At 33.8% G+C, this 23,221-nt stretch overlaps 4 protein-coding genes across 6 annotated transcripts in view; 2 read left to right on the top strand and 2 right to left on the bottom strand.

Annotated features, from left to right (window-relative positions):
• LOC127855742 (succinate dehydrogenase cytochrome b560 subunit, mitochondrial-like) overlaps positions 1 to 23,221 on the bottom strand; it is a 171,179-nt gene that overhangs the window by 3,391 nt on the left and 144,567 nt on the right. The window contains exons 2-5 of the mRNA XM_052391539.1: positions 6,084 to 6,211; positions 4,298 to 4,417; positions 3,857 to 3,918; positions 894 to 1,060 (exon numbers count right to left, since the gene is read on the bottom strand). Of these exons, the coding sequence (XP_052247499.1) occupies positions 894 to 1,060; positions 3,857 to 3,918; positions 4,298 to 4,417; positions 6,084 to 6,208 (474 nt within the window). The 5' untranslated portion in view covers positions 6,209 to 6,211. The remainder of the gene's footprint in view (positions 1 to 893; positions 1,061 to 3,856; positions 3,919 to 4,297; positions 4,418 to 6,083; positions 6,212 to 23,221) is intronic.
• LOC127854541 (tubulin monoglutamylase TTLL4-like) overlaps positions 1 to 23,221 on the top strand; it is a 724,238-nt gene that overhangs the window by 646,673 nt on the left and 54,344 nt on the right. The window lies entirely within an intron of this gene.
• LOC127855724 (uncharacterized) overlaps positions 1 to 23,221 on the bottom strand; it is a 663,610-nt gene that overhangs the window by 627,840 nt on the left and 12,549 nt on the right. The window lies entirely within an intron of this gene.
• Positions 8,680 to 23,221, top strand: part of LOC127855739 (uncharacterized) — a 32,920-nt gene continuing 18,378 nt past the window's right edge. Inside the window, exon 1 of the mRNA XM_052391536.1 lies at positions 8,680 to 8,935. The gene's annotated coding sequence lies outside the window, so the exon portion shown is untranslated. The remainder of the gene's footprint in view (positions 8,936 to 23,221) is intronic.

Below are 23,221 nucleotides of genomic sequence, written 5' to 3'. Positions count from 1 at the left end.
TGATGCATATAATGGATATTTTAGATCATGGTAAATGTTCAGTATTACTATTTCCTTGCAAAAATCATAACATTACTACAACGAAAATCTGTGAAACTGAAACATTTGTTTTTAATTTTGTCAATTTTCCTCAACGTGAAAATGTCCCTTTATAAGAACATTGATAAGATCTTCTGTTCTTTAAGTTTTCAACAGACTGATTTATTATGTTATTTGGGTTCCAGCAAATCTTTATTGCATGGATCAATCCAGGATTTAACAAGATATGTGTTTGTCAGAAACACTATGTCCCCTTTTGCGCCGCTTTGAAGCTATATATTTGACCTTTGACCTTGAAGGATGACCTTGACCTTTCACCACTCAGAATGTGCAGCTCCATGACATACACATGCATGCCAAATATCAAGTTGCTATCTTCAATATTGCAAAAGTATACATTAAATGAGCGATTTTTAACATTTTATTTGACTTTTGACCTTGAAGGATGACCTTGACCTTTCACCACTCAAAATGTGCAGCTATATGAGATACACATGCATGCCAAATATCAAGTTGCTATCTTGAATATTGCAAAAGTTATTGAAAATGTTAAAGTTGGGGCAAACAAACAAACAAACACACAAACCAACAGACAGGGCAAAAACAATATGTCCCCCACTATAGTGGTGGGGGACATAAAAAGGCAAGATGTTCTTTGCTGAAAGAGGCCCCTACAACTTCTTCCTAAAAAAATATAATATCTTTCTTCCTAAATTATAAAGCATAATTCGCTCCCTTCGTGCAAAGATGTACCAGGTGATATTAAAATTTAATGTCACATGGCACCTTTTTGCACCGTTCGGGTGATATATTCTTTAAAACAAATAAGGGTACTAACTTCCCAATGTACTCACAAAATGTCTTATGCTGGCCCAGAAATAAAAACTGAAGCAGAAAGCCAGGTTCAGCTTGGCAAATGTAACCCCACTCTGAACTAATGGACCAGAGTTCTGTAGAAGTGCATAATAACCCGCGAAATCCTTTGTGCCGAACAGGTAGATCATGGGCGCAGCAAAGAAAGCTGAAAATGGCATTAAAAGACATTGAAATGTTAGGAATATTGATCATGTCTGATAGATACATAAACTGATTTTCAAAAACATAATAAACAAGAACTGCTTTGAAGTGAGTTTGTGAAACACAATGCCCCCACAGCGCTTTGAAGCAGCGCCACAGCTACCCGTATTTATATATAATAAAAGAAAATTGTTAAGTCCAAGGCCCATAACATCGCAAACAAAAGCACCGCATAACGGGTGCCACGCTCGGCTGCGAAAGCTTGTCAGATTTTTTAGATTTTGTTTAGAGGTCACAGTGACCTTGACCTTTGACCTTGTGACCCAAAAATGGGTGTGGGGTGTAGAACTCATCAAGGTGCATCTACATATGAAGTTTCTAAGTTGTAGGTGGAAGGACTTTAATTTTAGAGCCTATGTTCAAAAACTTTACAAACCTTGACACGGACGGCGGACACGAGGAGCTGGCTATGAAAATACCTCGGGTTTTCTCCGAAAACAGCCGAGCTAAAAATCAATGGACTGGAACAAAACTCTGGTATTAAAAAGAAAATTTCTTAAGTCAAAGGCCCATTACTTTGCCAAAAATCCAAACCTTTTTAGGTGGAAGTTACGGGTTTCACAAATGAAGCTCTTGGTCTTGGACAACAAACCAAAATATTTAACTTGTCTTTGAACAAAATTCATTCTTCAGGACAAGCTGATATGTTGTATTTTTGTGCCCTGTTGCAGTGCCTTGTCCCTTCTTAGAGAATTCCATTTTTCACAAAGGTTCGCACAACCAATATTTAGAAATTTGCAACTTAAGTTTTCACAATTTTAAACTTTGTGACTTAATCTTTTACAAGTTTGAAAAGTTTGTGAATCATTTTTTACTAATTGAGGGGCCAAAGCCGCTTTACAAAAACCAGAAAAAAGCCCTGTCTAGGTACGATGACCACTTATCAAACTCACATGTATTAGGAATAAGGAACTAATCCGATTTGCCCACATGAGAAGTGTATTTACTAACCTCTGCACCTACCAATCATATACATGTTAGTATTTACTTATCAAAATTTCATACCATGAATTATAACCCAGATTTTTGTAAGTTTTGGGACAATTTTAATTAAGTTGGTTTGATCATTGCTTGTGTGAGTTCACTATATCTTCCTTGATGACACAAAGTGCTGGTTCTACCTAGGACAATAAATATCTCAAGAGCCTCTAGCACAATTTTACACTTTGAACGCTCAGTATGTTTACTAGACCTAAAGTTCTGGTTCTACCCAAAATATTAAATATCTCAAGAGCCTCTAGCACAATTTTACACTTTGAACACTAAGTATGTTTACTAGACCTAAAGTTCTGGTTCTACCCAAAATATTAAATATCTCAAGAGCCTCTAGCACAATTTTACACTTTGAATGCTACCGTAATTACTCTATGTTTTCGGACACTCTAAGTTTTCGGACACCCCTTTTTTTAGCCAAAATAATTATTTTTCGTGACTCATAATTTTCGGACAAACAAGTTTTCGTCTATAATTAATGTCTCTTAGTTTTGGACAGTATATTTTACAGCGCTATTTAACCAAATTTCGGTCCTGTTTTCGATATCTAATGACACTTGGATCATTCGGGTTTTACAACCAGATTTATATCATAAAACATGGCAGGTGCATACCTTAGGGCAACGGACCACTACATTTGCGTTATTGGGTAAATAACCTTGTAAACCGGTATTCAACAATGGTTTTGCCCGATAGCATAAGCGTTATGACAATTACCAGGGCTAGTGCCATTACACAGTTCTATTATCTACCACAATGGTACTACCCCTTCTCAGTAAAATAACTGTGACAAATACTAAACGCTTCAAAATGTGATGCACCCTATTGCAAGTTTTACTACCAATTGAAGGTGTTAGACAACAACTATTGGAAATGAACAAACAAAGAATTCATAGTTTGCTTTTTTATTGCGTTAATTACAGATTCATACTAGCGAGTATCAGTACATCACATGCTCATCTTTGAACTCGTTGGTCAAAGTACAAAATTGTAGTAACTTTCTGTCAAATAAATTAAGCATTTAAAATTATTTAAAATGCAGTGCAAACATATATAACTGTAATTTATACTTTACAGCATGTTATTTTACAAGCACGTGCTATTACCGGTAGTCGTTGATACAACTGACGGTATTTTCCGACACTTTGATTTTCGACTCTAAGTTTTCGGACACCTGTATTTTGTGAATATTTTTCGTATCTAAGTTTTTGGACACAAAAAAAAAATTAGGTGTCCGAAAACAGAGAGTAATTACGGTAAGTATGTTTACTTGACCTAAAGTTCTGGTTCTACCCAAAATATTAAATATCTCAAGAGACTTCAGCACAATTTTACACTTTGAACGCTGAGCATGTTTACTTGACTTAAAGTTCTGGTTCTACCCAAAATCTTAAATATCTCATGAGACTCCAGCACAATTTTATACGTTAAACGCTAAGTATTTTTACTTGACCCAAAGTTCTGGTTCTACCCAAAATATTAAATATCTCATGAGACTCCAACACAATTTTACACTTTGAACACTAAGTATGTTTACTTGACTCAGAGTTCTGGTTCTACCCTGGGCATTAAACATCTCAAGAGACTTCAGCACAGTTTTACACTTTGAACACTAAGTATGTTTACTTGACTCAAATTGCTGGTTCTACCCAAAATATTAAATATCTCAAGAGCCTGAAGCACAATTTTACACGATGAACGCAGAAAATATATTCTATTAACTAAATCGTAATTGTTAACTACAAACCTCCTGTGACAATACTGGCCGTGATTCTATTTGATATCGACAACATCATAGGGATATGATATCTGAAAACAAAATATACAGGGTTAAAATGAATATAACAGCATATCAAAAGAGATGTATGGGAGTAAAACTATAATTACTTTACGTTTTATGTGGTGTTACTAACTTTCTTAGTTAATTTTAACAAAATCAGTTTTACTTTTTGTAAGCAGATAAAGAACATTGTCCATTTTGGGAATAATCTATGTTTTGCCCAAATTTGCAGCAAAGATTTATATTAAATATGTTATATTGTAAGTGGCTCAGTCTTTTTACACCCAAATTGTCTACAACAAATACACACTTGTTTTATCAGAGTCTACCACTATTAAATTGTTAAATTATTTCTGTAATAAAAATATTGTAAAAGCTTCAAACTTGACAAAACCTGCCATTTCTTACTTGTATATACTAAGATGTGGTGAAAGTGGTCTGTTTCTTTGACTGTTTTTCTTCCAATACTTGTCCATCTTCGTCCCAGCTTTCTCAGCTGATGTGGATGCTGATGTACAGGGAACCACACTGAAAATTGTTGTCACATTTCAAATTGCCTTCTTTAAACAAGTATTGATCTGGGAAAAATAGGCTTGAGCATAAAGTGTTGTCCAGGATTAGCAGGGATTTTTTTGTCCAATTGGGAAAAGTACTCATACCGGTCCAATTGGGAAAAATTGAGTCGTGAAAGCCTGAAAATTGGGAAAAATCGAGTCGTGAAACCCTCAAATTGGGAAATTGGTGTATTTGATTTTATGCTCCCAAATACTTTAAAATTGATAACTAAGTGTTTTCAAGCTGTCAATATTATATTTACCTAGGTTCAAACTATAGAGCTGCATAGGGAAACTAACAAAATGTTGCATTTTCCAATTTTTTATTTTTTATTTACCTTAAATTGGGAATTTTTTGGACAGCAATGGGTAAATTTGTAGATTTTTCGTAATTGGGAAAGTGCCGTTTACCGGTACTTTATAAAGAAGGAAAACAATCGCTGATTAGACACCACTTTCTGGTTTTATTGTATTTTTTTATTAAAGGAAATCTCATGTTAACGAAAATCATGTCTAGGCACACATGTGATTGACGAAAAAAGAAAAGTTCTAAAATACTGTATTTTTTTACAAGTATTAATTTATATTGATTACAATACCACGACTGGTATATTACATCACTTGAAACAAGAAATATCTTTAAAAAGATATACGGTGTTGATGTTTTAATGTTTTGCGACCAGTGAAAGGAGATGGAATGAAGCGACCATGTATTTTAATGAAGGTAGTGAGTGATAATATATTTTAATGTCTTAACAAATAAAAATGAAGAACAAGAAGAGGTGAAATTGTTTGTTTTATTGACAATAAGTATTGTAATGACTAAGTTTTCATAATTGAATGGGTAGTACATTAGTTTCGATAGGAAAAGAAAACAGACATGTGATTAATGCTATACTGCTTCGTAAACTAAGGAGAAACGTTTCGATGTAATGTTTAAAGGATGTTTTGTATTATGACAGTTTTTAATTTATTGTAATTTACATGTAATTTACAATATATACATATTTCAGTTCAAATGATATGCATCCAATGTTTTAGTATAGGAACCAGACTACCAATGTTTGCGGTGATTTTTGTATTATTAGCAAATGCACAATTCGGATTTATTCATTTCGGACCTATCATGAATGAAGGTCATCTAAGGTCAAAAGTGACGTTAAACAGCTACGCCAAAAAAGTTGTTAAATTTTCATGTTTTCAGTATATTAGGTAATAAATTTTACTGGGTACCAGGTAACTACGGTACTATAAATAACGCAATTAGATTGATCATCATCGTCACATGGCAAACCCAGGAATGCAAATTGTGCATGGGTATTGAATTGTATATATTTTATATATAAAATGATTGATCTACTTGCGTTATTTATAGTGAATATCGTTATGTCACATAATTTCGTGAAATACTTTCGATTTCACATCGTGAAATTTTATTACAGATTATACTGAAAATATGAACTTTTTTCAAGTAAGGTAATATACCACTTGTGATATTTTAATCAAAATAAACTAATAGTTGTAAAAAAAAAATACCAAGTTATGATGCAACTTATTCATCATTCATAATTTTGATATAAAAGTTAAAATTAAAAGGCTTCCGATTTGCTAATTGTATTTGTTGAATTTAAATTGCTCACCATTTTTGAAGGCACGCCAACCTTCCAAACAGCTGTTGGTTATTTAGTCCAAGCCTGAAAATCAACATTATAAAATCAGAAACAAGACAACTTCTAAGTTCTAAATTGTAATGTCGTGTTGACATGACCTACAACCAAAGTTACAACTTACATAACGGGTATTTACTATTAATATTACACTTTGATTCGCAGTTCTTATAACTGATATTAAGAAAATGTTGTTTTAAAGTTTTCTCACATTTGTTAACATTTGTTCATTTGAATTCAAGACATGTTAAAGGATTAATAAACATTACCTCAACGCCGATGTCATTGCTGTTATGTTGACAGAGCGCACTTTCAGGTTACAATATAGTAAAATATTGCGCTGAAAAGGTTACAATCCACTATAAAATGGCATAAAAAAAGGTGCAAAAGCAGTCAATTTTTTTTTATACTACAGGGAAAATGGACCCGGGCGAACACGTAAAGAGGGTGAACTATGTATGCAATATTAAATCAGAAAACCGGGAACTGTCAAGTTTGAAAAGGCGACGGCATGGTATGTGCAATGGTTTTAAAACTAGAACACGGTCGTCAAATATACCACCAACTAATAGTTATACATCGGAGCGAGATACACATTTGTAACGATGCTCAGGTACGACGAGGCAGCTGCCGCGACTTGAATTTTCATACCAACAGCAAAATATTCGTTGTCAGACAATCGATTGTCAGGTAAATGCCAGTTGCTGCATAATGAAATTATTTACTGCAACTGCAGGAAACGTTTAAAAAAAGCATTATACCATCTTCGTCGGTTGTTTAAAGTTGACCATGTTCCGTATGCAAAGCAAAGCGTGCCTTCTACTTCATTTGCGATACTGAATATAGAAGTGCCATATGTTCTCAGAAACGTGTTGCATATTAATTATTGCCCTTCAGTTCTAGTTTACGCAAATGTAGCTTTTATTCACTACTACATGTAGTTTGGGACGACAATTCAACCGAAGTTTTAGAATGAAGAGGAATTTCGGAGTTGACTTCAAAGTCTGTTCAACGCCGTCAGTAAAGCTCAATCGGTCGTTGTCGGCTTAGGTACTACTTACCGTATAACAGCTACGTCTCTGCTTAAAAGTATCCCGTGTATCCTTAGGTTTAAAATAATGTACCACGGTTACGGAAAATATGCTTAAATGCAACCGACTATACTCCTGGGTACTTTTTGGTATATTTTGCTTGTTCCCGTGACGTCTTGTGTCGCGATACCCCATAAGAACGCATTATGAATCGTATTCCGATTCTTTGTGGGGGGGGGTGTAACAATGATTAGTTTAAAACTAGTAAATAGCACATAACTCATACATACATTTTAACGAAAAGAAGGCAGTACAATTAACGGGTAGTTATTATAAAGAAATGATATACATATACTTTATTAGGTATTTAACGTATTTATTGTTACTGAAGCTCAAGGCAAGCACAATTCTTTTACAGAGGCATGTTCCCGCACCCATATAGTGCCTTGGCTAAAACTTGCCTCTTGCTACGCCAGAAATTTATATGCATTTCATCGCAATTTTTCCGTTTCTCTGGCCAAACGCCAAGTATTTACATGACGTACGTGCGAACGAACGCTTCTCTTTTAGAGTCTCGATTATTTTCACTTTGTGTACAAAAAAAGTGTTAAGATTATTTAGATAATTAAGGGGAGAATAATTCTACGTGTTTAAAAAAACTTATGGGCAGCAGTTATACACATTCGAGTGGTTCGTTTGATCATGGATAAAGATAAAAACAAACAGTGTGAAATGTTATTTTTGCGGGCAAATTCGTGCAAACATTTTCAGCCGACTAAAGGTTGTATTCAGGGCTAAAGCTACCTAACTATATGTGCTTGTTTATCACTCGGGCTGTAGACCGCTGGGTACTAATACTATAGCAAAGTTACTTCATCGATTTTATATCTCTCGTCGAAAGGCGTATGAATATATAAATGTTAGGTGAAACTCCATCCGTGCGTGAGTGCGCCGTCCGTCACACAACCTGGACCCTTTTAGATTTTAGTAAACTCTGTTAAAGTGATATTATGGGAATTTTTCACTGTTGAATTGAGATGAAAAGAATTAACAGGTCAAAAGAGTAAGTAAAAATGTGGTAACTTACCAATTATATCCGCAACTCATCTTGCTACCAGTTGTTTATAAAAAAAATAATATTTTATATTCGATATTTTACGTGACTCACCCAGTCCTGTAAGCCGAAATGATCCGTAAAACAAAATTGTGTCTTTGTGACGTATAAAAGAATCTGCACTAAAACTAAATTAAGGTTCACATTGTACATGCGTTATCAGTTGTCAAACGAAAGTACGGTTGATATTCAAATGCATTATTACTTCTTTCCGGGATATTGTTTTAGTATGCTGATGCTTGCATTAACAAATATAAGTGTATATGAAGTGAAAACACCAAATATAAACGAAGGTTGCTATAGACACCTATAAACTGTTAGATGCCCATAATTTCGCTTTAACGTTAGAATTGAAAACTGTATGACGTTTAGTGTTCTGTAACCGAAATTATTTTTTCGCTATTTGTTATTCTCTCCGGTCAGAGCAGGTTGGCGGTGGATTCAATATTAAGGACGGCGACTTGTGATTGGTCGGTCTTTATATTACTGGCAATGTGATTGGCTGAATGATTGTTACTTAGCATCAACAGAAATAGTTTACATTCGCGATATCGAATTGCCGTGTGTTGATAATGAAGTGTGTTAATAATCAAGTGCAATTATTTTAAAAGCTCAACAAACGGTGTCCTGTTCCTACCTATCCGATGCCATTATTTCAAAAGGATTTTACAATTTAATAGGTAATATATCTGCCATATTCATTTTGATTCACTTGAGGTACTAATTCGTCCTCAGACCACGTCGTACTTGCATGTTGAACTTTCAGTTCATTGTACCTCATCTTAAATGAAATTTCATTTGTATGGTTAGGTTTAACATTTATTTTTATAAATAGTTACGAAACGTTCCATGTATATTTGTCACATGGGCATATATTTGTAAATGATTGCATAAGCAAAATAAGTTTTTTCTTTATTGTCATTTTGCGAAAACTATGAAGTCACTTTCAGATACTTCCATTGCTTGTTTTGGATAATAACTTGGTCCAGCAGTGTATGATGTTCAAATAAATATTCAGAAATTGAGTTTGCATGAAAACAATATCAGCTGTTTTGTATCGCACCTCACCAGGGCAACAGATACGATTTTATGTCAATTAGTTTTCACTGCAAGCTTTTTGAAACAAAGTTTTTCCCTCAAGTCAATTTGTCGAAAAATTGTTTACATTTGATTAAAAACTAAATTTTATTTCTGGATGAGATGAGCTTTTTGATTTTCGGTTACACTTAAGGTGCATTTGCAAGCCCCTCTCCATGTAAGACAAGCCAGGGCAATTCCTTTTTCCATGTGGTTTATTGTTTTTCAGACACTGAATCGCCGCGGTGTTTTGCACTAAATTGTTCCTTTATTATCGCAACATGTGATATTAATTCCGATAAAACACTCTTTACAACGTCTTTACCAGACGGTTTGTTTCGCGTTACAAATTGAAACATATTAGACCCGCACGCCACTAATGAAATTTTCTTAGCACGTCCGTGTTTAGCACTAGATGCCAACATTTTTGCGTACTTTTTTTGACGGGAGAATTTTTTTATGTAGACATCATTCATAAAAACGTTTCACTAAATATTAACCGCACTGAAGGTTACAATATACTAATTCAAATCAAACACAGTACGGAGGGAATCGGTATAATAAAACGACAAAGAATCGATTGCAATTAGTTTTCCAATTTCATAATCGTTTATTGTACGATCGATTTTTTATTTCAATTCGTTTTCTGTCAAATACAAATCGTAAAAACGATAAAACGATCTGTTGCCCTGCCTCACTTAGGTAACTGTCAGTCTTAAATAATGTCCAGCAACATGACATGTGTTCTGCGTCCAGCGTCTTGAGGCATGCAGTGTGCCTTCAAATTTTAGCTTGTTACCACTCTATAGGCAACAGTTTTATCCAATATTGATGAAACTTGGTCAATGTTTATCAGGACAATATCTAGGACAGGTTTTAATTCTTGGTTACTTTTGTCCCAATCTAGTTCACCTGGTCAAATCTTTAAAAACCTAGAGGTCACAAGTTCCAAACTTTGTTCTGCTCAACAACCAGGTACATTAGTCTAAGGTCAATGTCACACTTAAAATGTTTATCACTTGTTGATTTAAAAAGAAGACCATCGACATCTGTCATCATGATTTTTCTGAGTTTCAGATTATTTTTCTCCTTTCATCATTGCTTAGCTTGAAAATTAGTTATTATTAAGAGTGAAACTGCTTCAAGGTGGAGCAGCAAATTAACAATTTTCGTACAATTCAGGTGATTTTAGCAGAATGTGTCATATTTCCCCAATGTTTATTAACAATAAATCAATACCATTTTTTGTATTAAACCCAAAAGCAGGTTTTAATGTGAAGATATTTTCAGCTCAACTGCTTAAATGGTCTTTTGAAAATATTTGTTGTGGTTAAATATTGATTCTGCAGTGTTTCCATATCTTAATATTTCTAAAGTTGTAAGTGACTTTGGACAGGTTGAGATCTGGCCCTATCTTTCTCTCTTATCTGTAATTGACATTTTCTGCTCATCATTATGGCAATGTCTTTGAACAGTTTCAAGTAGCCTGTTTGACTTTCTGGCTGAAGTTTAAGGAGTCTCTTTGTTGAAGATTGTACACTTACATGGTAAAATATGTAAAGCCGTCTAAGATGAATTGACCTATTTTCTATGGGCATCATCTTTAAACATTGATTCGTTCTATACACTCTATAAACGTTTTTTGTTCTTGAACACTATCAATGTTCTTAATGTTCTTTTTGTTCAACATAAAGTTAACATTCATATTTGAATCCTTTTACAGTACCTCAACTGGTGATGTGGTTAAGAAAATACCAAGAAAATATAGATTTTTGGTACAACTTAAAGGTACATGTACTTGTTCATTATGTTTGGCAAAATATCAATTTTCAAAAAAAAAGTCATATATTAAAAAATAATGTATGCATTATATTCAAAGAACCAAATAATACAAAATAACACTATTGACTAAAAAAATTCTTAAAAAATATGTTCATCAAATGAAATTGTAGAATTGATAATTTAGCAAAAAGTATATAATTAACGTAGAGTTTTAACTAAGTTACAGATCATTCAAAAGCCTTCAGGATTTGGTGGTAAAGAGTTAACTTTTGCTTATAGAGGCCCCATGTTTGATCTCCAGGGCTGGAACATTTTTCTTATTCTTTTCTTGCAATTTTAAGTATTTAAAACTAAAGTATTACAGTTTTGTTCCTAATGTAATTAAAGACATTATTAAAAAATATCATAGCCTGTCAGTGTTTTTTTTCATTCAAAATCGGTTCCGCGGGTAACCGGACCCATTCCCAATGGAAAAAAAGTATATATTTTTCCCAAATGGGAGCTAAAAATTTCCGTCGTGGGCCGTCGGCTGGTCAGGCTATAGCGTGACCACTTTTTGACAACAAAAAAAAGAGAAAAGAAGGCTGAGCTAGGAGATGAATTGCTTAATCTTCTCTGGATCAGACATATTTTATCATGCTTCCTAATTAAAAAAAATGCCAATTTTCAATACAACACTGATGCTGTTGAAAAAGTGATAAAATCCCGGTATTTCTATCCGTTTTCTAACTTCTTTGTGTTCCGATTGTTCAAACGAGCCACCGTACACTCCATTTTTCCCGGATGTTTATTCCGTAAAATGCTGACGAATTTATTTTCTATGAAACAAGGAGAGACATCAGAGTGAGTAAAATAATAACCATCGCTATGTTGCAATAATGAAAATACACGATAAATGCTATATGCCCTTCGTTCACATATTGAAGGCAATGAATAGTCCAAGAAACCCTTACTTGTAGCTGAACCTAAGAAATGCAATATTGTACCGTAACTAGGACGGTAATGCTTGTGCAGATGTTGATTTCTGCCTGACGTTCAGTTGAAGGTATGAGATAGATCATCTTGTATCAAAATTCTTTGACAATATCTCTTCAAATAAAAAAAAAACAAAAACGTAAAAAGGGCTATATCATGGTGTCCCTCTCCACAAAATATTAAACTACGGAAACCCATTCGTGGCATACCTATCTTTTTATAAACCAAATCTGCCCATTTCTAATGAGCATTAATATTATTTTATAAGTAGTTGCAAATAATGAATCCCAACATTGGAAGCTATTACCGCAGAAGGTGCCAACCTAAGTTGGCCAACTGATATTTTGCCAACGTTGGCCCAACGTTAGCATGCCAACGCCAACATCATGCCAACGTGATGCCGACGTTGGTCCAATCTGGGGTATTCATTATTTTCTGTTGCAAATCCAAGACTAAACATACACAAAAATACTTGAACAAAGCCGAAGGATTTATTTGAGCCAATAAATGTTCATGGGATATCAGGGCTTTCCATTGCAGGGCTTTTTTTCCTTCTTTGGGACCCGCCGAAAATCGGCCCTTTCCCCTCAGATTTTTTTTTCCCCTCAGCAGGTAAATTTTCCCCCAGACTTCTTTTTTTTCCCCTAAAAAAAAAAAAAAATTATTTTTATTTTTTTTTTAACTTTAAATACATACGTTAACCTGATCCAGTGTAGAAAATATAACATATTGCATAATTAAATTATCTGTTGCCTTAATTTTATTTTAAAAACAGCAAAATATGTTGAATTGATTATTTAAGACTTTCCTTAAATTTCCCAAAATCCGGCGTTTCTCTCAATTTTTTCCCCCAAAATCCGGCATTTTGCGAGATTTTTTTCCCCTCAAAAAAGGCCAGGCCCTTTCCCCAAAATCAGAGAAAACCCCTGCATTGACCCGAGCTCGTGGGTTTTGACGCTTGAAAATTACAAAATACCTTAGTTTGACTCGTGAGAATATTATGTCATGCGTCAAATTTGACCCGGGGGGATGTACCGACTTGTGTCAAAGAGATCAAAAGGTGTTAAGAGTACCGTAATCGATAATTGGCTTGGGGCGGAGTATCTTTTTGGTAGACGCTAACCGTAACCGCCCATTTCTAATCTAATCATTGAAGCACAAGTCCGCCCAGTAGGCGGAGTTTTGCCCATTGAGAAATCTAGTAATGACCAATTAAAACACTGCTGGTTCGATGACGCATGTATCAACGTTCCATTATTTATCTGAGCATTTGTTATCTGCAGTTTGCAGAAACGACATGTATTAAACCCACTAAAACAGAATGGACTCACCCGCGTCAGTTTTAATAATATCCAATATATAATTATAACATCCATATCCACAATATTTTGAGAAATACTTCCACAATATGTCAGAATGTATTTTCAATGCTGAATACATTGTACCCAACCCTGTTTTATTCCATGTTTTTCTCCGTTCAAAGACGCGCGAAAGTTATGATGGCATATGTACTGTCTACAATGTAAATTTACACGCTTTGCATCAGAGTTGCTAAAAATCACCAAAGAACTGGTATAACTGACCGTGTGGCAAAGAGACAAATTTGGATGCTGCATGTGCTAATTGATTACAACATAGGTGTAATAATTGACCATTTGAGACGGAATAGAAAATCGGCGTGTTTGTCGCACGTCTTCGGTAAAGATGGCACATGAAATAATTAAATCCGGATTTGAGCCGTCCAGGGTCCATTTTTAGATAAATGTAAAACCGATTACTTAGTTTAAGGAGGTATTTTGATGGTAAACGGCTGGCACTGACATTAGCAGTAACTGACAAAACATCTTCGCTACTTTCCAAAAGCCGTACTTTTCTACAAACGTTGCTAATGTTTGCCAATTATAAATTATCTATTAGCAAAGTAAAGCACTGCAATAACGTACTTCAAACAATATGTCAACCGAATTATATATTAATTGCGTATTTGCTAGGTTACTTATTACTGGCTTTCATTTTCTGCAGACAAACAATACACATAATGACATATTTTATTTCATTCGCAAACGACGTATTTCTACCTGTTTTCGGACAGTCGTTTTCGGATATGATATGGTTCGTCGATTTTAATTAATTCCCAACGGTCTTTATAACATTTTTTATAGAATGACGAATACACATGCAGTGCTATAGCTAGGATTTGAAAAGGGCAGGGGGGCTTTTTTGTCAAAAGGGCACTTTCGACGCGCAGTATATTGTCAAATGGGCACTTTCAACGCGCAGTATTTTGTGAAAAGGGCACGTTCGAGCGCGCGGGTGTTTCTGGAATGCTTCCTATTGCATGTTAATTTATATGTTATAAATAATTGTATTATTCCCATTATTATTAAACCATTCAAATACAATGTCTACAATGAGGATTAAAATAATTACAATGAAATAAGAGATTTATGAATTATCATATGTAAAAAAAAAAAAAAAAAAAATTTTTTTTATTTTTTTTTATGGGTGGGGGCAGGGCGGGGGTTCGGGGGGGGGCAGGGCGGAGGTTCGGGAGGGCAGGGCGCGGCGCCCTTCGATTTAGGCCTAGCTGGAGCACTGCACATGCGGTGTTACGGATGGTCTGATTGATAAAATTTCGCATCTGGCACTTAGAGCCTGACCACTTTCAAAAGTCCGACGACGGCCCTGTGTTTTACAAATTTCACACAATCAACATTCAATCGAAGCAAGTCTTGAAAACTGTAATGCCATAATATTGCTTCATTAACACGTTTCAGCTTGAACTTATTCTAAAACTTTTGATCTATTCAAATGTTTTCAGCCATATGTATTTAAATTTTATTACTGGAAAGCAGAGGAATAATTTTATGATAGATAAATTTTCATTTTCAAATGCATAATTTGTCAAAGTGCACCTGTCTTATAAGGGAAAATCTGTTTAGTGCGTCTTAATCCAGTATGTCTAAAGCAAGGTGCTATTCTTCCAAAATCCTCCTTTTGAACAATTTAAAATGATGACAGATGTGAGTAAAAGTTTTTATTCTGTGGATTCAAAAGGGGACTCTGCAATTCCTTTTCATCATGATTAACATGTCCATGATCTGTTGTGGGAAATCCTTGTCAATACCATGCCCTGATTGTTTGACCTTGGCTTTAATTTGATCTTTGATCTTATCAGTAATAGTTTCAGGTATATTGAACAAGTTAATTCAATAATTCTTAAGTAAGTTTAAAGTATGCATGTCTGAGCGCTAAATTGTTGCAGTGACCTATTCAAGTGTTGTAATTTCACGTTTTTGTTAGCTTAGGTGATCATTAGCTTAACAGAAATGGAATAAATAAATATTAGTTCATATAATAATTTTCAGCCTGTATCAGTGTGTTTTGTCACCATTTTGGGAATGGGGCTGGGTCCCTTTTGATTTGCAAAATTTGCGGTGTTTTGACTGAAATTGAGCAATAAGTGTTGTTGTTTTACTAAAAATTGCTTCAAAAGTGAGAATACACGTGTTTTCGATCTTATATTTACTACATGTAAGGTTGAACTTACATGGATTGGAGATGAACATAATATTGAGATCTAAAAACAATTTTTTTTTGGAAACCTTCCATTGGGAATTGTGAACCAGGTTTTCCGAAGGAAAAAACTGGTTATTAGAATGGCGAATGCAGGCAGGCGGAACAAGCTTGTCTGCTCTCTAATTCAAATAGTTTTCATCCGATCTTTACGAAACTTGGTCAGAAGTTGTATCTAGACAATATCTAGGTCAAGTTTGAATATGGGTCATGCCTGGTTAAAAACTAGGTCACGGGGTTACTTAGTGCGTTTTAAACATTGAGCGTTTTGTCCGCCTTCTAATTCAAATAGTTTTCATCCGATCTTTACGAAACTTGGTCAGAAGTTGTATCTAGATAATATCTAGGTCAAGTTCGAATATGGGTTATGCCGGGTCTGAAACTTGGTCACATGGTCGAAAAACAGATTGATTTTGAAACATGGGGGGTAATTGTGATTAACAATCAGTAGCAATGCACATTTTGAGTTGCAGTTGTCTCCCTTTATCAGACTTTTTTATTGAAAACCTGGTTTTGTGACAATTTTGTTCCCTGTTTCACTTTCATTTGGGAAAAATACCTGGTATATACTTTTTTCCATTGGGAATGGGGCTGATTATACCGGACCCGATTTTGAATGAAAAAAACACTGTGTATGGTTTGTAAAACACTGGAGGTCAAGAAAAGAATTTTTCAACTTAATTAGTTAAACCATGAACGGTTAGGATAAGATGCTCCGTGTACAATGCAAGAACTAAGCTCTTTTATTTTGTATGGTTTAGTCTACTTTACTTTAAGGAAAAAATGAAATCTAAACATAGTTTTTTAAGGCAAAAAAGCAAAGTTGTTTTTAGAAGTTTTAGTTCATTTAGTACACATATATAAAAGTAAAAAGAATAAAGACAATTGCAAATGAACTGTTGTTAAAAGATATACTTAAAGGACAATAGGTATCCTGTATACATTAAGTTAATAGAATTGATAAATGTTGAAAGTAATATAGGTAGGTCTAATTACTTACAGACATTAAGTTTTACCGTGTTTAAGTCCAAACAAATTATAAGAAGTGAAATCTGTACATTTTATTTGCCATTTATTGAAATATTATAGTTGGTTTAAGTATTAAATCTTAGCCGTAATCTTTAATTTGTTTTATTCGATTGAGCAACTTAAATAGTTTTTGGCATGTGTTTTCAATAAATGTCACCATTTATCACTTTTATGGCAAAATTCAATCCCTTTATATTTAACGATTATTGATTACTTGACACTTTCATTTTCAGCCATTTATAATGTTTAAACTTTAATGCTTGTTTAATGAAGAATATTTACATGAAATATGCATTTGTAATATATCTTCTGTAAAGTGTATCAAATTTGCAAGTCATCCGTTTGGGCAAGTTTACAGGCAAAATAAAGTAAGTAAGTTAAACAGACAGGGTTTACGTGTTAACTGTAATTGAAGAACACAATTAACACTAAAAAAACGTGTTTCTTTAAAAATATATAAAAAATATCAATGACCACAATTAAAACAGTACTGTTTTCACCATTTCGAATTACAATATTTGGTAACTCCTGAATGGGATGCGTTTTCTAAGATGATTGGTTGACTGAAAAAAATAGCCAATGAAAACGCAGGTATGATAATGCGCCATGATATTTGAGACAACTCTCAAGAAATGCAAATCAGACATATATTTAATTAGAAAGTGCCGGTCGGGGTTTTCAGCCTTATACATGTAGAACAGGGGCCTATTAAAGGCACCTACCCAATTGAAAATTTCTTTAAAATCATGCAAAAATCCCGAAAATCCTAACTTCCACCAGCTTTTTCATTTCCCAAAGCAGTAATTTTAGCGAGAACTCTTCCCAATGAAGCGAGGAATACCCCTTGGTCCTGACAAAAAAAACATTGGCCACGTCCATAGAACAATACTGATGACTGATACTTGTTTGATGACACAGAACAGATTCAGCCTAAGCAGTGATTTGTTTGCATAACATTATAGCCTCGTAATGGCTGTTTCCCAATTGCAAAAAGTAAAAAAGGCTCTTTCCCAGAAAATATGCCAAACTTTTCCAGTAAACTCAATAATAGGTTTATTGAATTTATTATATAGCAATTTAATTCCTTAGAACTTTAAGCAACACACCTTGAAATGAAATTCATGGTATAGTAAATTTAAGTATAAATTAAAAACATATTTTATCTATGCCAATATAAGAATTTATCCCATCATCAGACGTGCATTGTCGAAATAAACCACTGTTGAATAAATTTTCCTCTATTTCAGCAGTGCTGAAATATAGATGTCACGCGCGGCGAAGAATGTTCATATTACTCGGAATCAACTATAAAGTTATCATTTTTAGTAAAATCGAATCAGATTCAACAAAACAAACAATTTGATACCAAGATGTAATATATTTTCAACACATAATGCAACTCAAAAAGCAAATAAACATTATTTACAAATATTAAGTGCGCGTACTCGTGACGTCCTTATTAACACGTCATACGACACAATGCATGTTGTTTCACGCTAAACATGCAGTTGTTTAGTGTATTTTTTTCATTATTTCTTAACAATCGGGGACGTAGAGATATGATAAACAGAAAAACAGGTTAGTTACTGATCTTTTTGTAATGTATTAGGCTCGACACGATTAAAATAATGAAACAATGTTTGCTTAAAATATCTTTGGGATTTTCCGTCTAGTTCGATTTTCATATTCTATTTTTAAAGAAATAATTTACAACTAAGAAAATTGATGGGATAAATCGAATACTAGGTCGATGCCGAATAAAGCAAAGTTTATCTTGCTTGGCACGAAAATCTGAACCACTCGCCAAGGCTCGTGGTTCAGATTTTCTAAGCCTCGCAAAATAAACTTTGCTTTATTCGGCATCGACCTAGTATTCTCTATATATCTGGTGGTAACAAGATAGAAATTCATCTCTTTTGCGCTTTAAAACCTAACAATAATCGCGTTTGTCGAAATGGACGTATACGTCTAGAAATCCTACTTTCGGTTTTAAAGCAGTAATGTTTGAAAAACAAAAGAATGACTTGCTAACTAGGCTATATATTTAATTGTATATATCTCAATTAGAATATATATGGTGGTTACAAGGTAGAAATCCGTCTTTTTAACGCTTAAAACTTAAAAATAATCGCGTTTGTTGAAATGTACGTATACGTATAGAAATTCTACTTTCGGTTTTAAAATTAAAAATAAATAATTAATTACTTGCTAACAAGACGCTAGATTTAAAAACAATTTTACACACGTTCAAATTGCATCTACAATGTATATGTATTGATTAACATGTACTTTATTTCAAGGTGTGTGGCTTTAATAATATAAATTTTAGAAAGAAGTTAAACATGCACATATAAACAATTGGTAAAGTGTTATTTATAATCATATTAATAATGCTATTTTTTGCCAATTTCATGGTATATCATGTTTCTTTTGCCCATTCATACAGTAAAATATAAAGCGAAACAAAAGTTCTCTATTACAGATTCTCTTGCGTATAAGCATGATGACCTGTGTTGTTTTTAACCAGGTTTTCCGAAGGAAAAAACTGGTTATCGGAAAACCTGGTTATTAGATTGGTGTATGTCGGTGGGCGGGCGGGCGGAACAAGCTTGTCCGGGCCATAACTATGTCATTCATTGTGAGATTTTAAAATTATTTGGCACATTTGTTCAATATCATTGGATGGTGTGTCACGCGAAAGAATTACGTCCATATCTCCAAAGTCAAGGTCGCTACAACTAAAAATATATTTATTTTGAAACAAGGGGGGTTACTATGAATAATCATTAACAATGCTTATTTTGAGTTGTCTCCCTTCATCAGATTTTTTTTTTAAATTGAAATCAAGGTTGCCACGAGTAAAAATAGATTGAATTTGATACAAGGGGGTTAACAATGTACATTTTGAATTGTCTCACTTTATCAGACTTTTTTCAAATTGAAAACCTGGCTTTGTTACAATTTTGTCCCTTGTTTTGGTTAGATTTTGGTGCGGTATTTCTAATGGAAAAAAAGTATGTACTTTTTCCAAATGGAACCTCAAAATTCCCAATTGAAAATTCTATGTTTTTTAGATCTCAACATTTAAAGTTCATCTCTCATCCAGGTTTATAAGTTGAACCTTAAGTTTATATAACATTGAACACACTAAAATTATCAATTTTGAAGTATTTTTAGCAAAAAAACACAATAACACTAATTTCCCAATTTTAGTCAAAACACAATGATTTTTCCCAATCCAAAGTGACCCAGCCATATTCCCAAAATGGTGGAAAAAAAACACTGATGATATTGGTTCACCTTACAGGGCTCAAGGTGATGCTTTTTTTGCGTTCATAGGGTTTTAAATTGTCTATCTTTATGAATCAACTTTTCGCATGCAGGAAATTACCTTTAGGTCCGGGCATGCCACTGTCACAGTCAGGGATATTTCCACAGTTTTGTGTCATGGCACAGTGATTTTTTTTGCTTTAATTTGTTACAGCCTGTGCCTTTTGAATTGGGAAAATTAGCGCGATAAACCGTGAAATTGGGAAAAATAGCGCGATAAACCATGAAATTGGGAAAAATTAAGCATTATAAATAGGATTATAAGTAACAGAAGTGATATTGTGTTTAAGTGCATGTTCAGGGAGTTTTCTAGAAAAGGAGTCTGGTCAAATTGTTTTTTTTTAATCAATAAAAGTGGCAAGTTTGGGAATGATTTATGGACAAAAATGACTAAATTCAAGTTATATATTTTGTAAGATATTTAAAAAATAAAGTTGAGACCTAGATTTAAGAAATCATAATTAAGTTATATGAGACTTCTTTCTAAAAAAAAAAAAAAAAAAAAATTTTTTTTTTTTTTTTTTTTTTTTTTTTTTAAGTTGGGCTTTTTTGGGGAAATTTTGTTCAGAATTTTGGGAAAAAAACGTGTATTTTTGCGATTGGGAAGCAGCCGAAATTCGGCTGTAAATTTGAGCAAAAAAATCACTGTGGCATAATGGGCTCCTCTGTCATTCCCCAAGTTAGTCAATGGCTGCAAAAAAAAGATTTTTTGGAATTAAAAGAATATATGTACTCCTAAAAGTTTAAATAATGTCCATCCTAAGTTTGATGTCTTATTCCAACTTTACAGAATACAAAACATTTTAATGAGCTAAACTTGCGTTATTTTGACTAGTTATGGAATTTCTTGCTATTGTTTTAATTACATAATTAAAACATGCTAACATTTTATTTTACCATTTTCACTCTGTATTATCATTTTCAACATTTATTTGAATCTTATTTACCAGTTGTGCTGTTCTTCTCGTTGTTTTTCAAAGAATTTGGTATAAAACATAGGTGTACAATGAATGAAACAAAAGCAAAAGATTCACAATGTTTGAACACATTTGCACATTGATTCATGCATAAACCCGATACTGCCCATAGTTTCTGTTTGCCTGAATCTTATTTGAACAATTTCATGTTTTAAACTCTTTTTTTCAAATATCTGTGTTTAAGATAATGAGCACCATATCTCTGGCATGATACTTTTTCAAATAGGACCCCTGGTTGAATTCTGAGTATAATAGATAATAAAAATGCTTGTGCAAAAAGTAAACAATAATCAATGGGCCATTGAGAATATTGAATTTCAAGAGCCGCTTTAGAGGACCCAACACCTATCAAAGTGGGAATTGATTAAAACTCGATATTGAATATTTTTGACAAGTGTAAACAGTGTTGGTACACTTTTAGAGTTTTTACAGTGGCTGTTCGATTCAATCAGCGTATATTTATAGGTTCTTTAACTGCCATTACTTTGAGTTTGTATCAATAGGAAATGTTTATTTTAGTTGTGCAAATATGAATTTAGAGACCTTTTGAGAACGTGAAATTTGGCTAATGCCACAAAAATTTAAGGGGAGGTTAAATAATATTTTCCATGGACTTTTTTCCATATGGCTTATAAAAATAAATGTAAGTATTGTAGTTTATGATGAGTGTCGACAGATAAATTCTGCTTACGTATATTTTAAGCTTTTTTCGGGTTATTTTATAGGAGTTATTGGGTCATATTCCACTACAGCAAAAATATCTTTTTTCCTAAAGCTAGTCTGTTGAAAGAAAAAAATTAAGGTCACATTCAGATGTTATACTTCTTATGTAATTTATCAAAGAAATTGACATTTTTTCTCAATTTAATGAAAATTTATGCTATATGGAACATCCCAATGTCATCAAGCCAATAACGTGTACATTTAAAACAACAACCTTTACAGATGTTGTTATTTATTATTTCATTTATTAAAAATATTCATGCATGACATGGTTATGTTGTTATTATTCACATTGCAAATATGAAATCAATAATAAAAAATCTTAATAATGTAAACATTAAAATAAATCAAACTAGCATTGAAGAAGAAGAAGAATAAACAAAGAGATAAATCATGTCTTGTTAGCATTTGCGTCAATAACAAATATAACACCAATCAAGTTTCTCATTTGGTTTGATAAGAAACTGCTGATTCATCATACTTTGGTACATGGTTAATTGATTATCGGGAGACACTAAAATATGTATGCATAATATTATGATAGAATCTGCTTTGGGTTTTGGTATCTGTCATTTATCTATGAGACACCGTCAGGCGCTATAATACTATTCTACATCAACAGATTGCAGTGTTTGTATGTCAAGTCTGAATATTATTGAATTGATTGTAAACGTTTGCATGTTCACGATTGCTATTCATGAAGATTATTTTTTATTAAAATTTATATAAATGAATTAAGTGAAAAATATATTTATCCCCACGCTTTTTGAAAAAAAGGTGGGGATATTGTGGTTATCTCCGCCGTCCGTCCGTCCGTCCGTCCGTCTGTCTGTCTGTCCGTCCGTCCTGGCCACTATCTCCTCCTACACTAAAAGCACTAGAACCTTGAAACTTACACACATGGTAGCTATGAGCATATGTGCGACCCTGCACTATTTGGAATTTTGATCTGACCCCTGGGTCAAAAGTTATAGCGGTTGGGGTGGGGCTGCGTCAGAAATTATCACTCATTTTTTTAGGTTATTTTACATTTACTTCTTTATTTCTACACCGATTCACTTCAAACTGATACTGGACCTCTCTTATGACAATACGGTCAATCTCAACCATGCATGGCCCCATTCCCAACCCTGGGGCGCCCCGCCCACATAGGCCACACCCAAAAAAAATTTCCTTTTACTATATTTTTTTCATTTCTACACGAATTCACTTCAAATTGATACTGAACTTTTGTTATGACATTAGGGTCAATCTCAACTATGCATGGCCCCAATCCCAACCCTGGGGCGCCCGCCCACATAGGCCACACCCACCAAAAAATTCCATTTACTATAATTTTTTCATTTCTACACGGATTCACTTCAAATTGATACTGAACTTCTCTTATGACATTAGGGACAATCTCAACTATGCATGGCCCCATAACCAACCCTGGGGCCCCGCCCACATAGACCACACCCACCCAAAATTGCCTTTACTTTAATTTCTTCATTTCTA

The sequence above is a fragment of the Dreissena polymorpha genome, chromosome 13, assembly GCF_020536995.1.
Source record: "Dreissena polymorpha isolate Duluth1 chromosome 13, UMN_Dpol_1.0, whole genome shotgun sequence".
NCBI classification, from domain to species: Eukaryota; Metazoa; Mollusca; class Bivalvia; order Myida; family Dreissenidae; genus Dreissena; species Dreissena polymorpha.
This window is presented reverse-complemented; position numbering and strand designations above follow the sequence as displayed.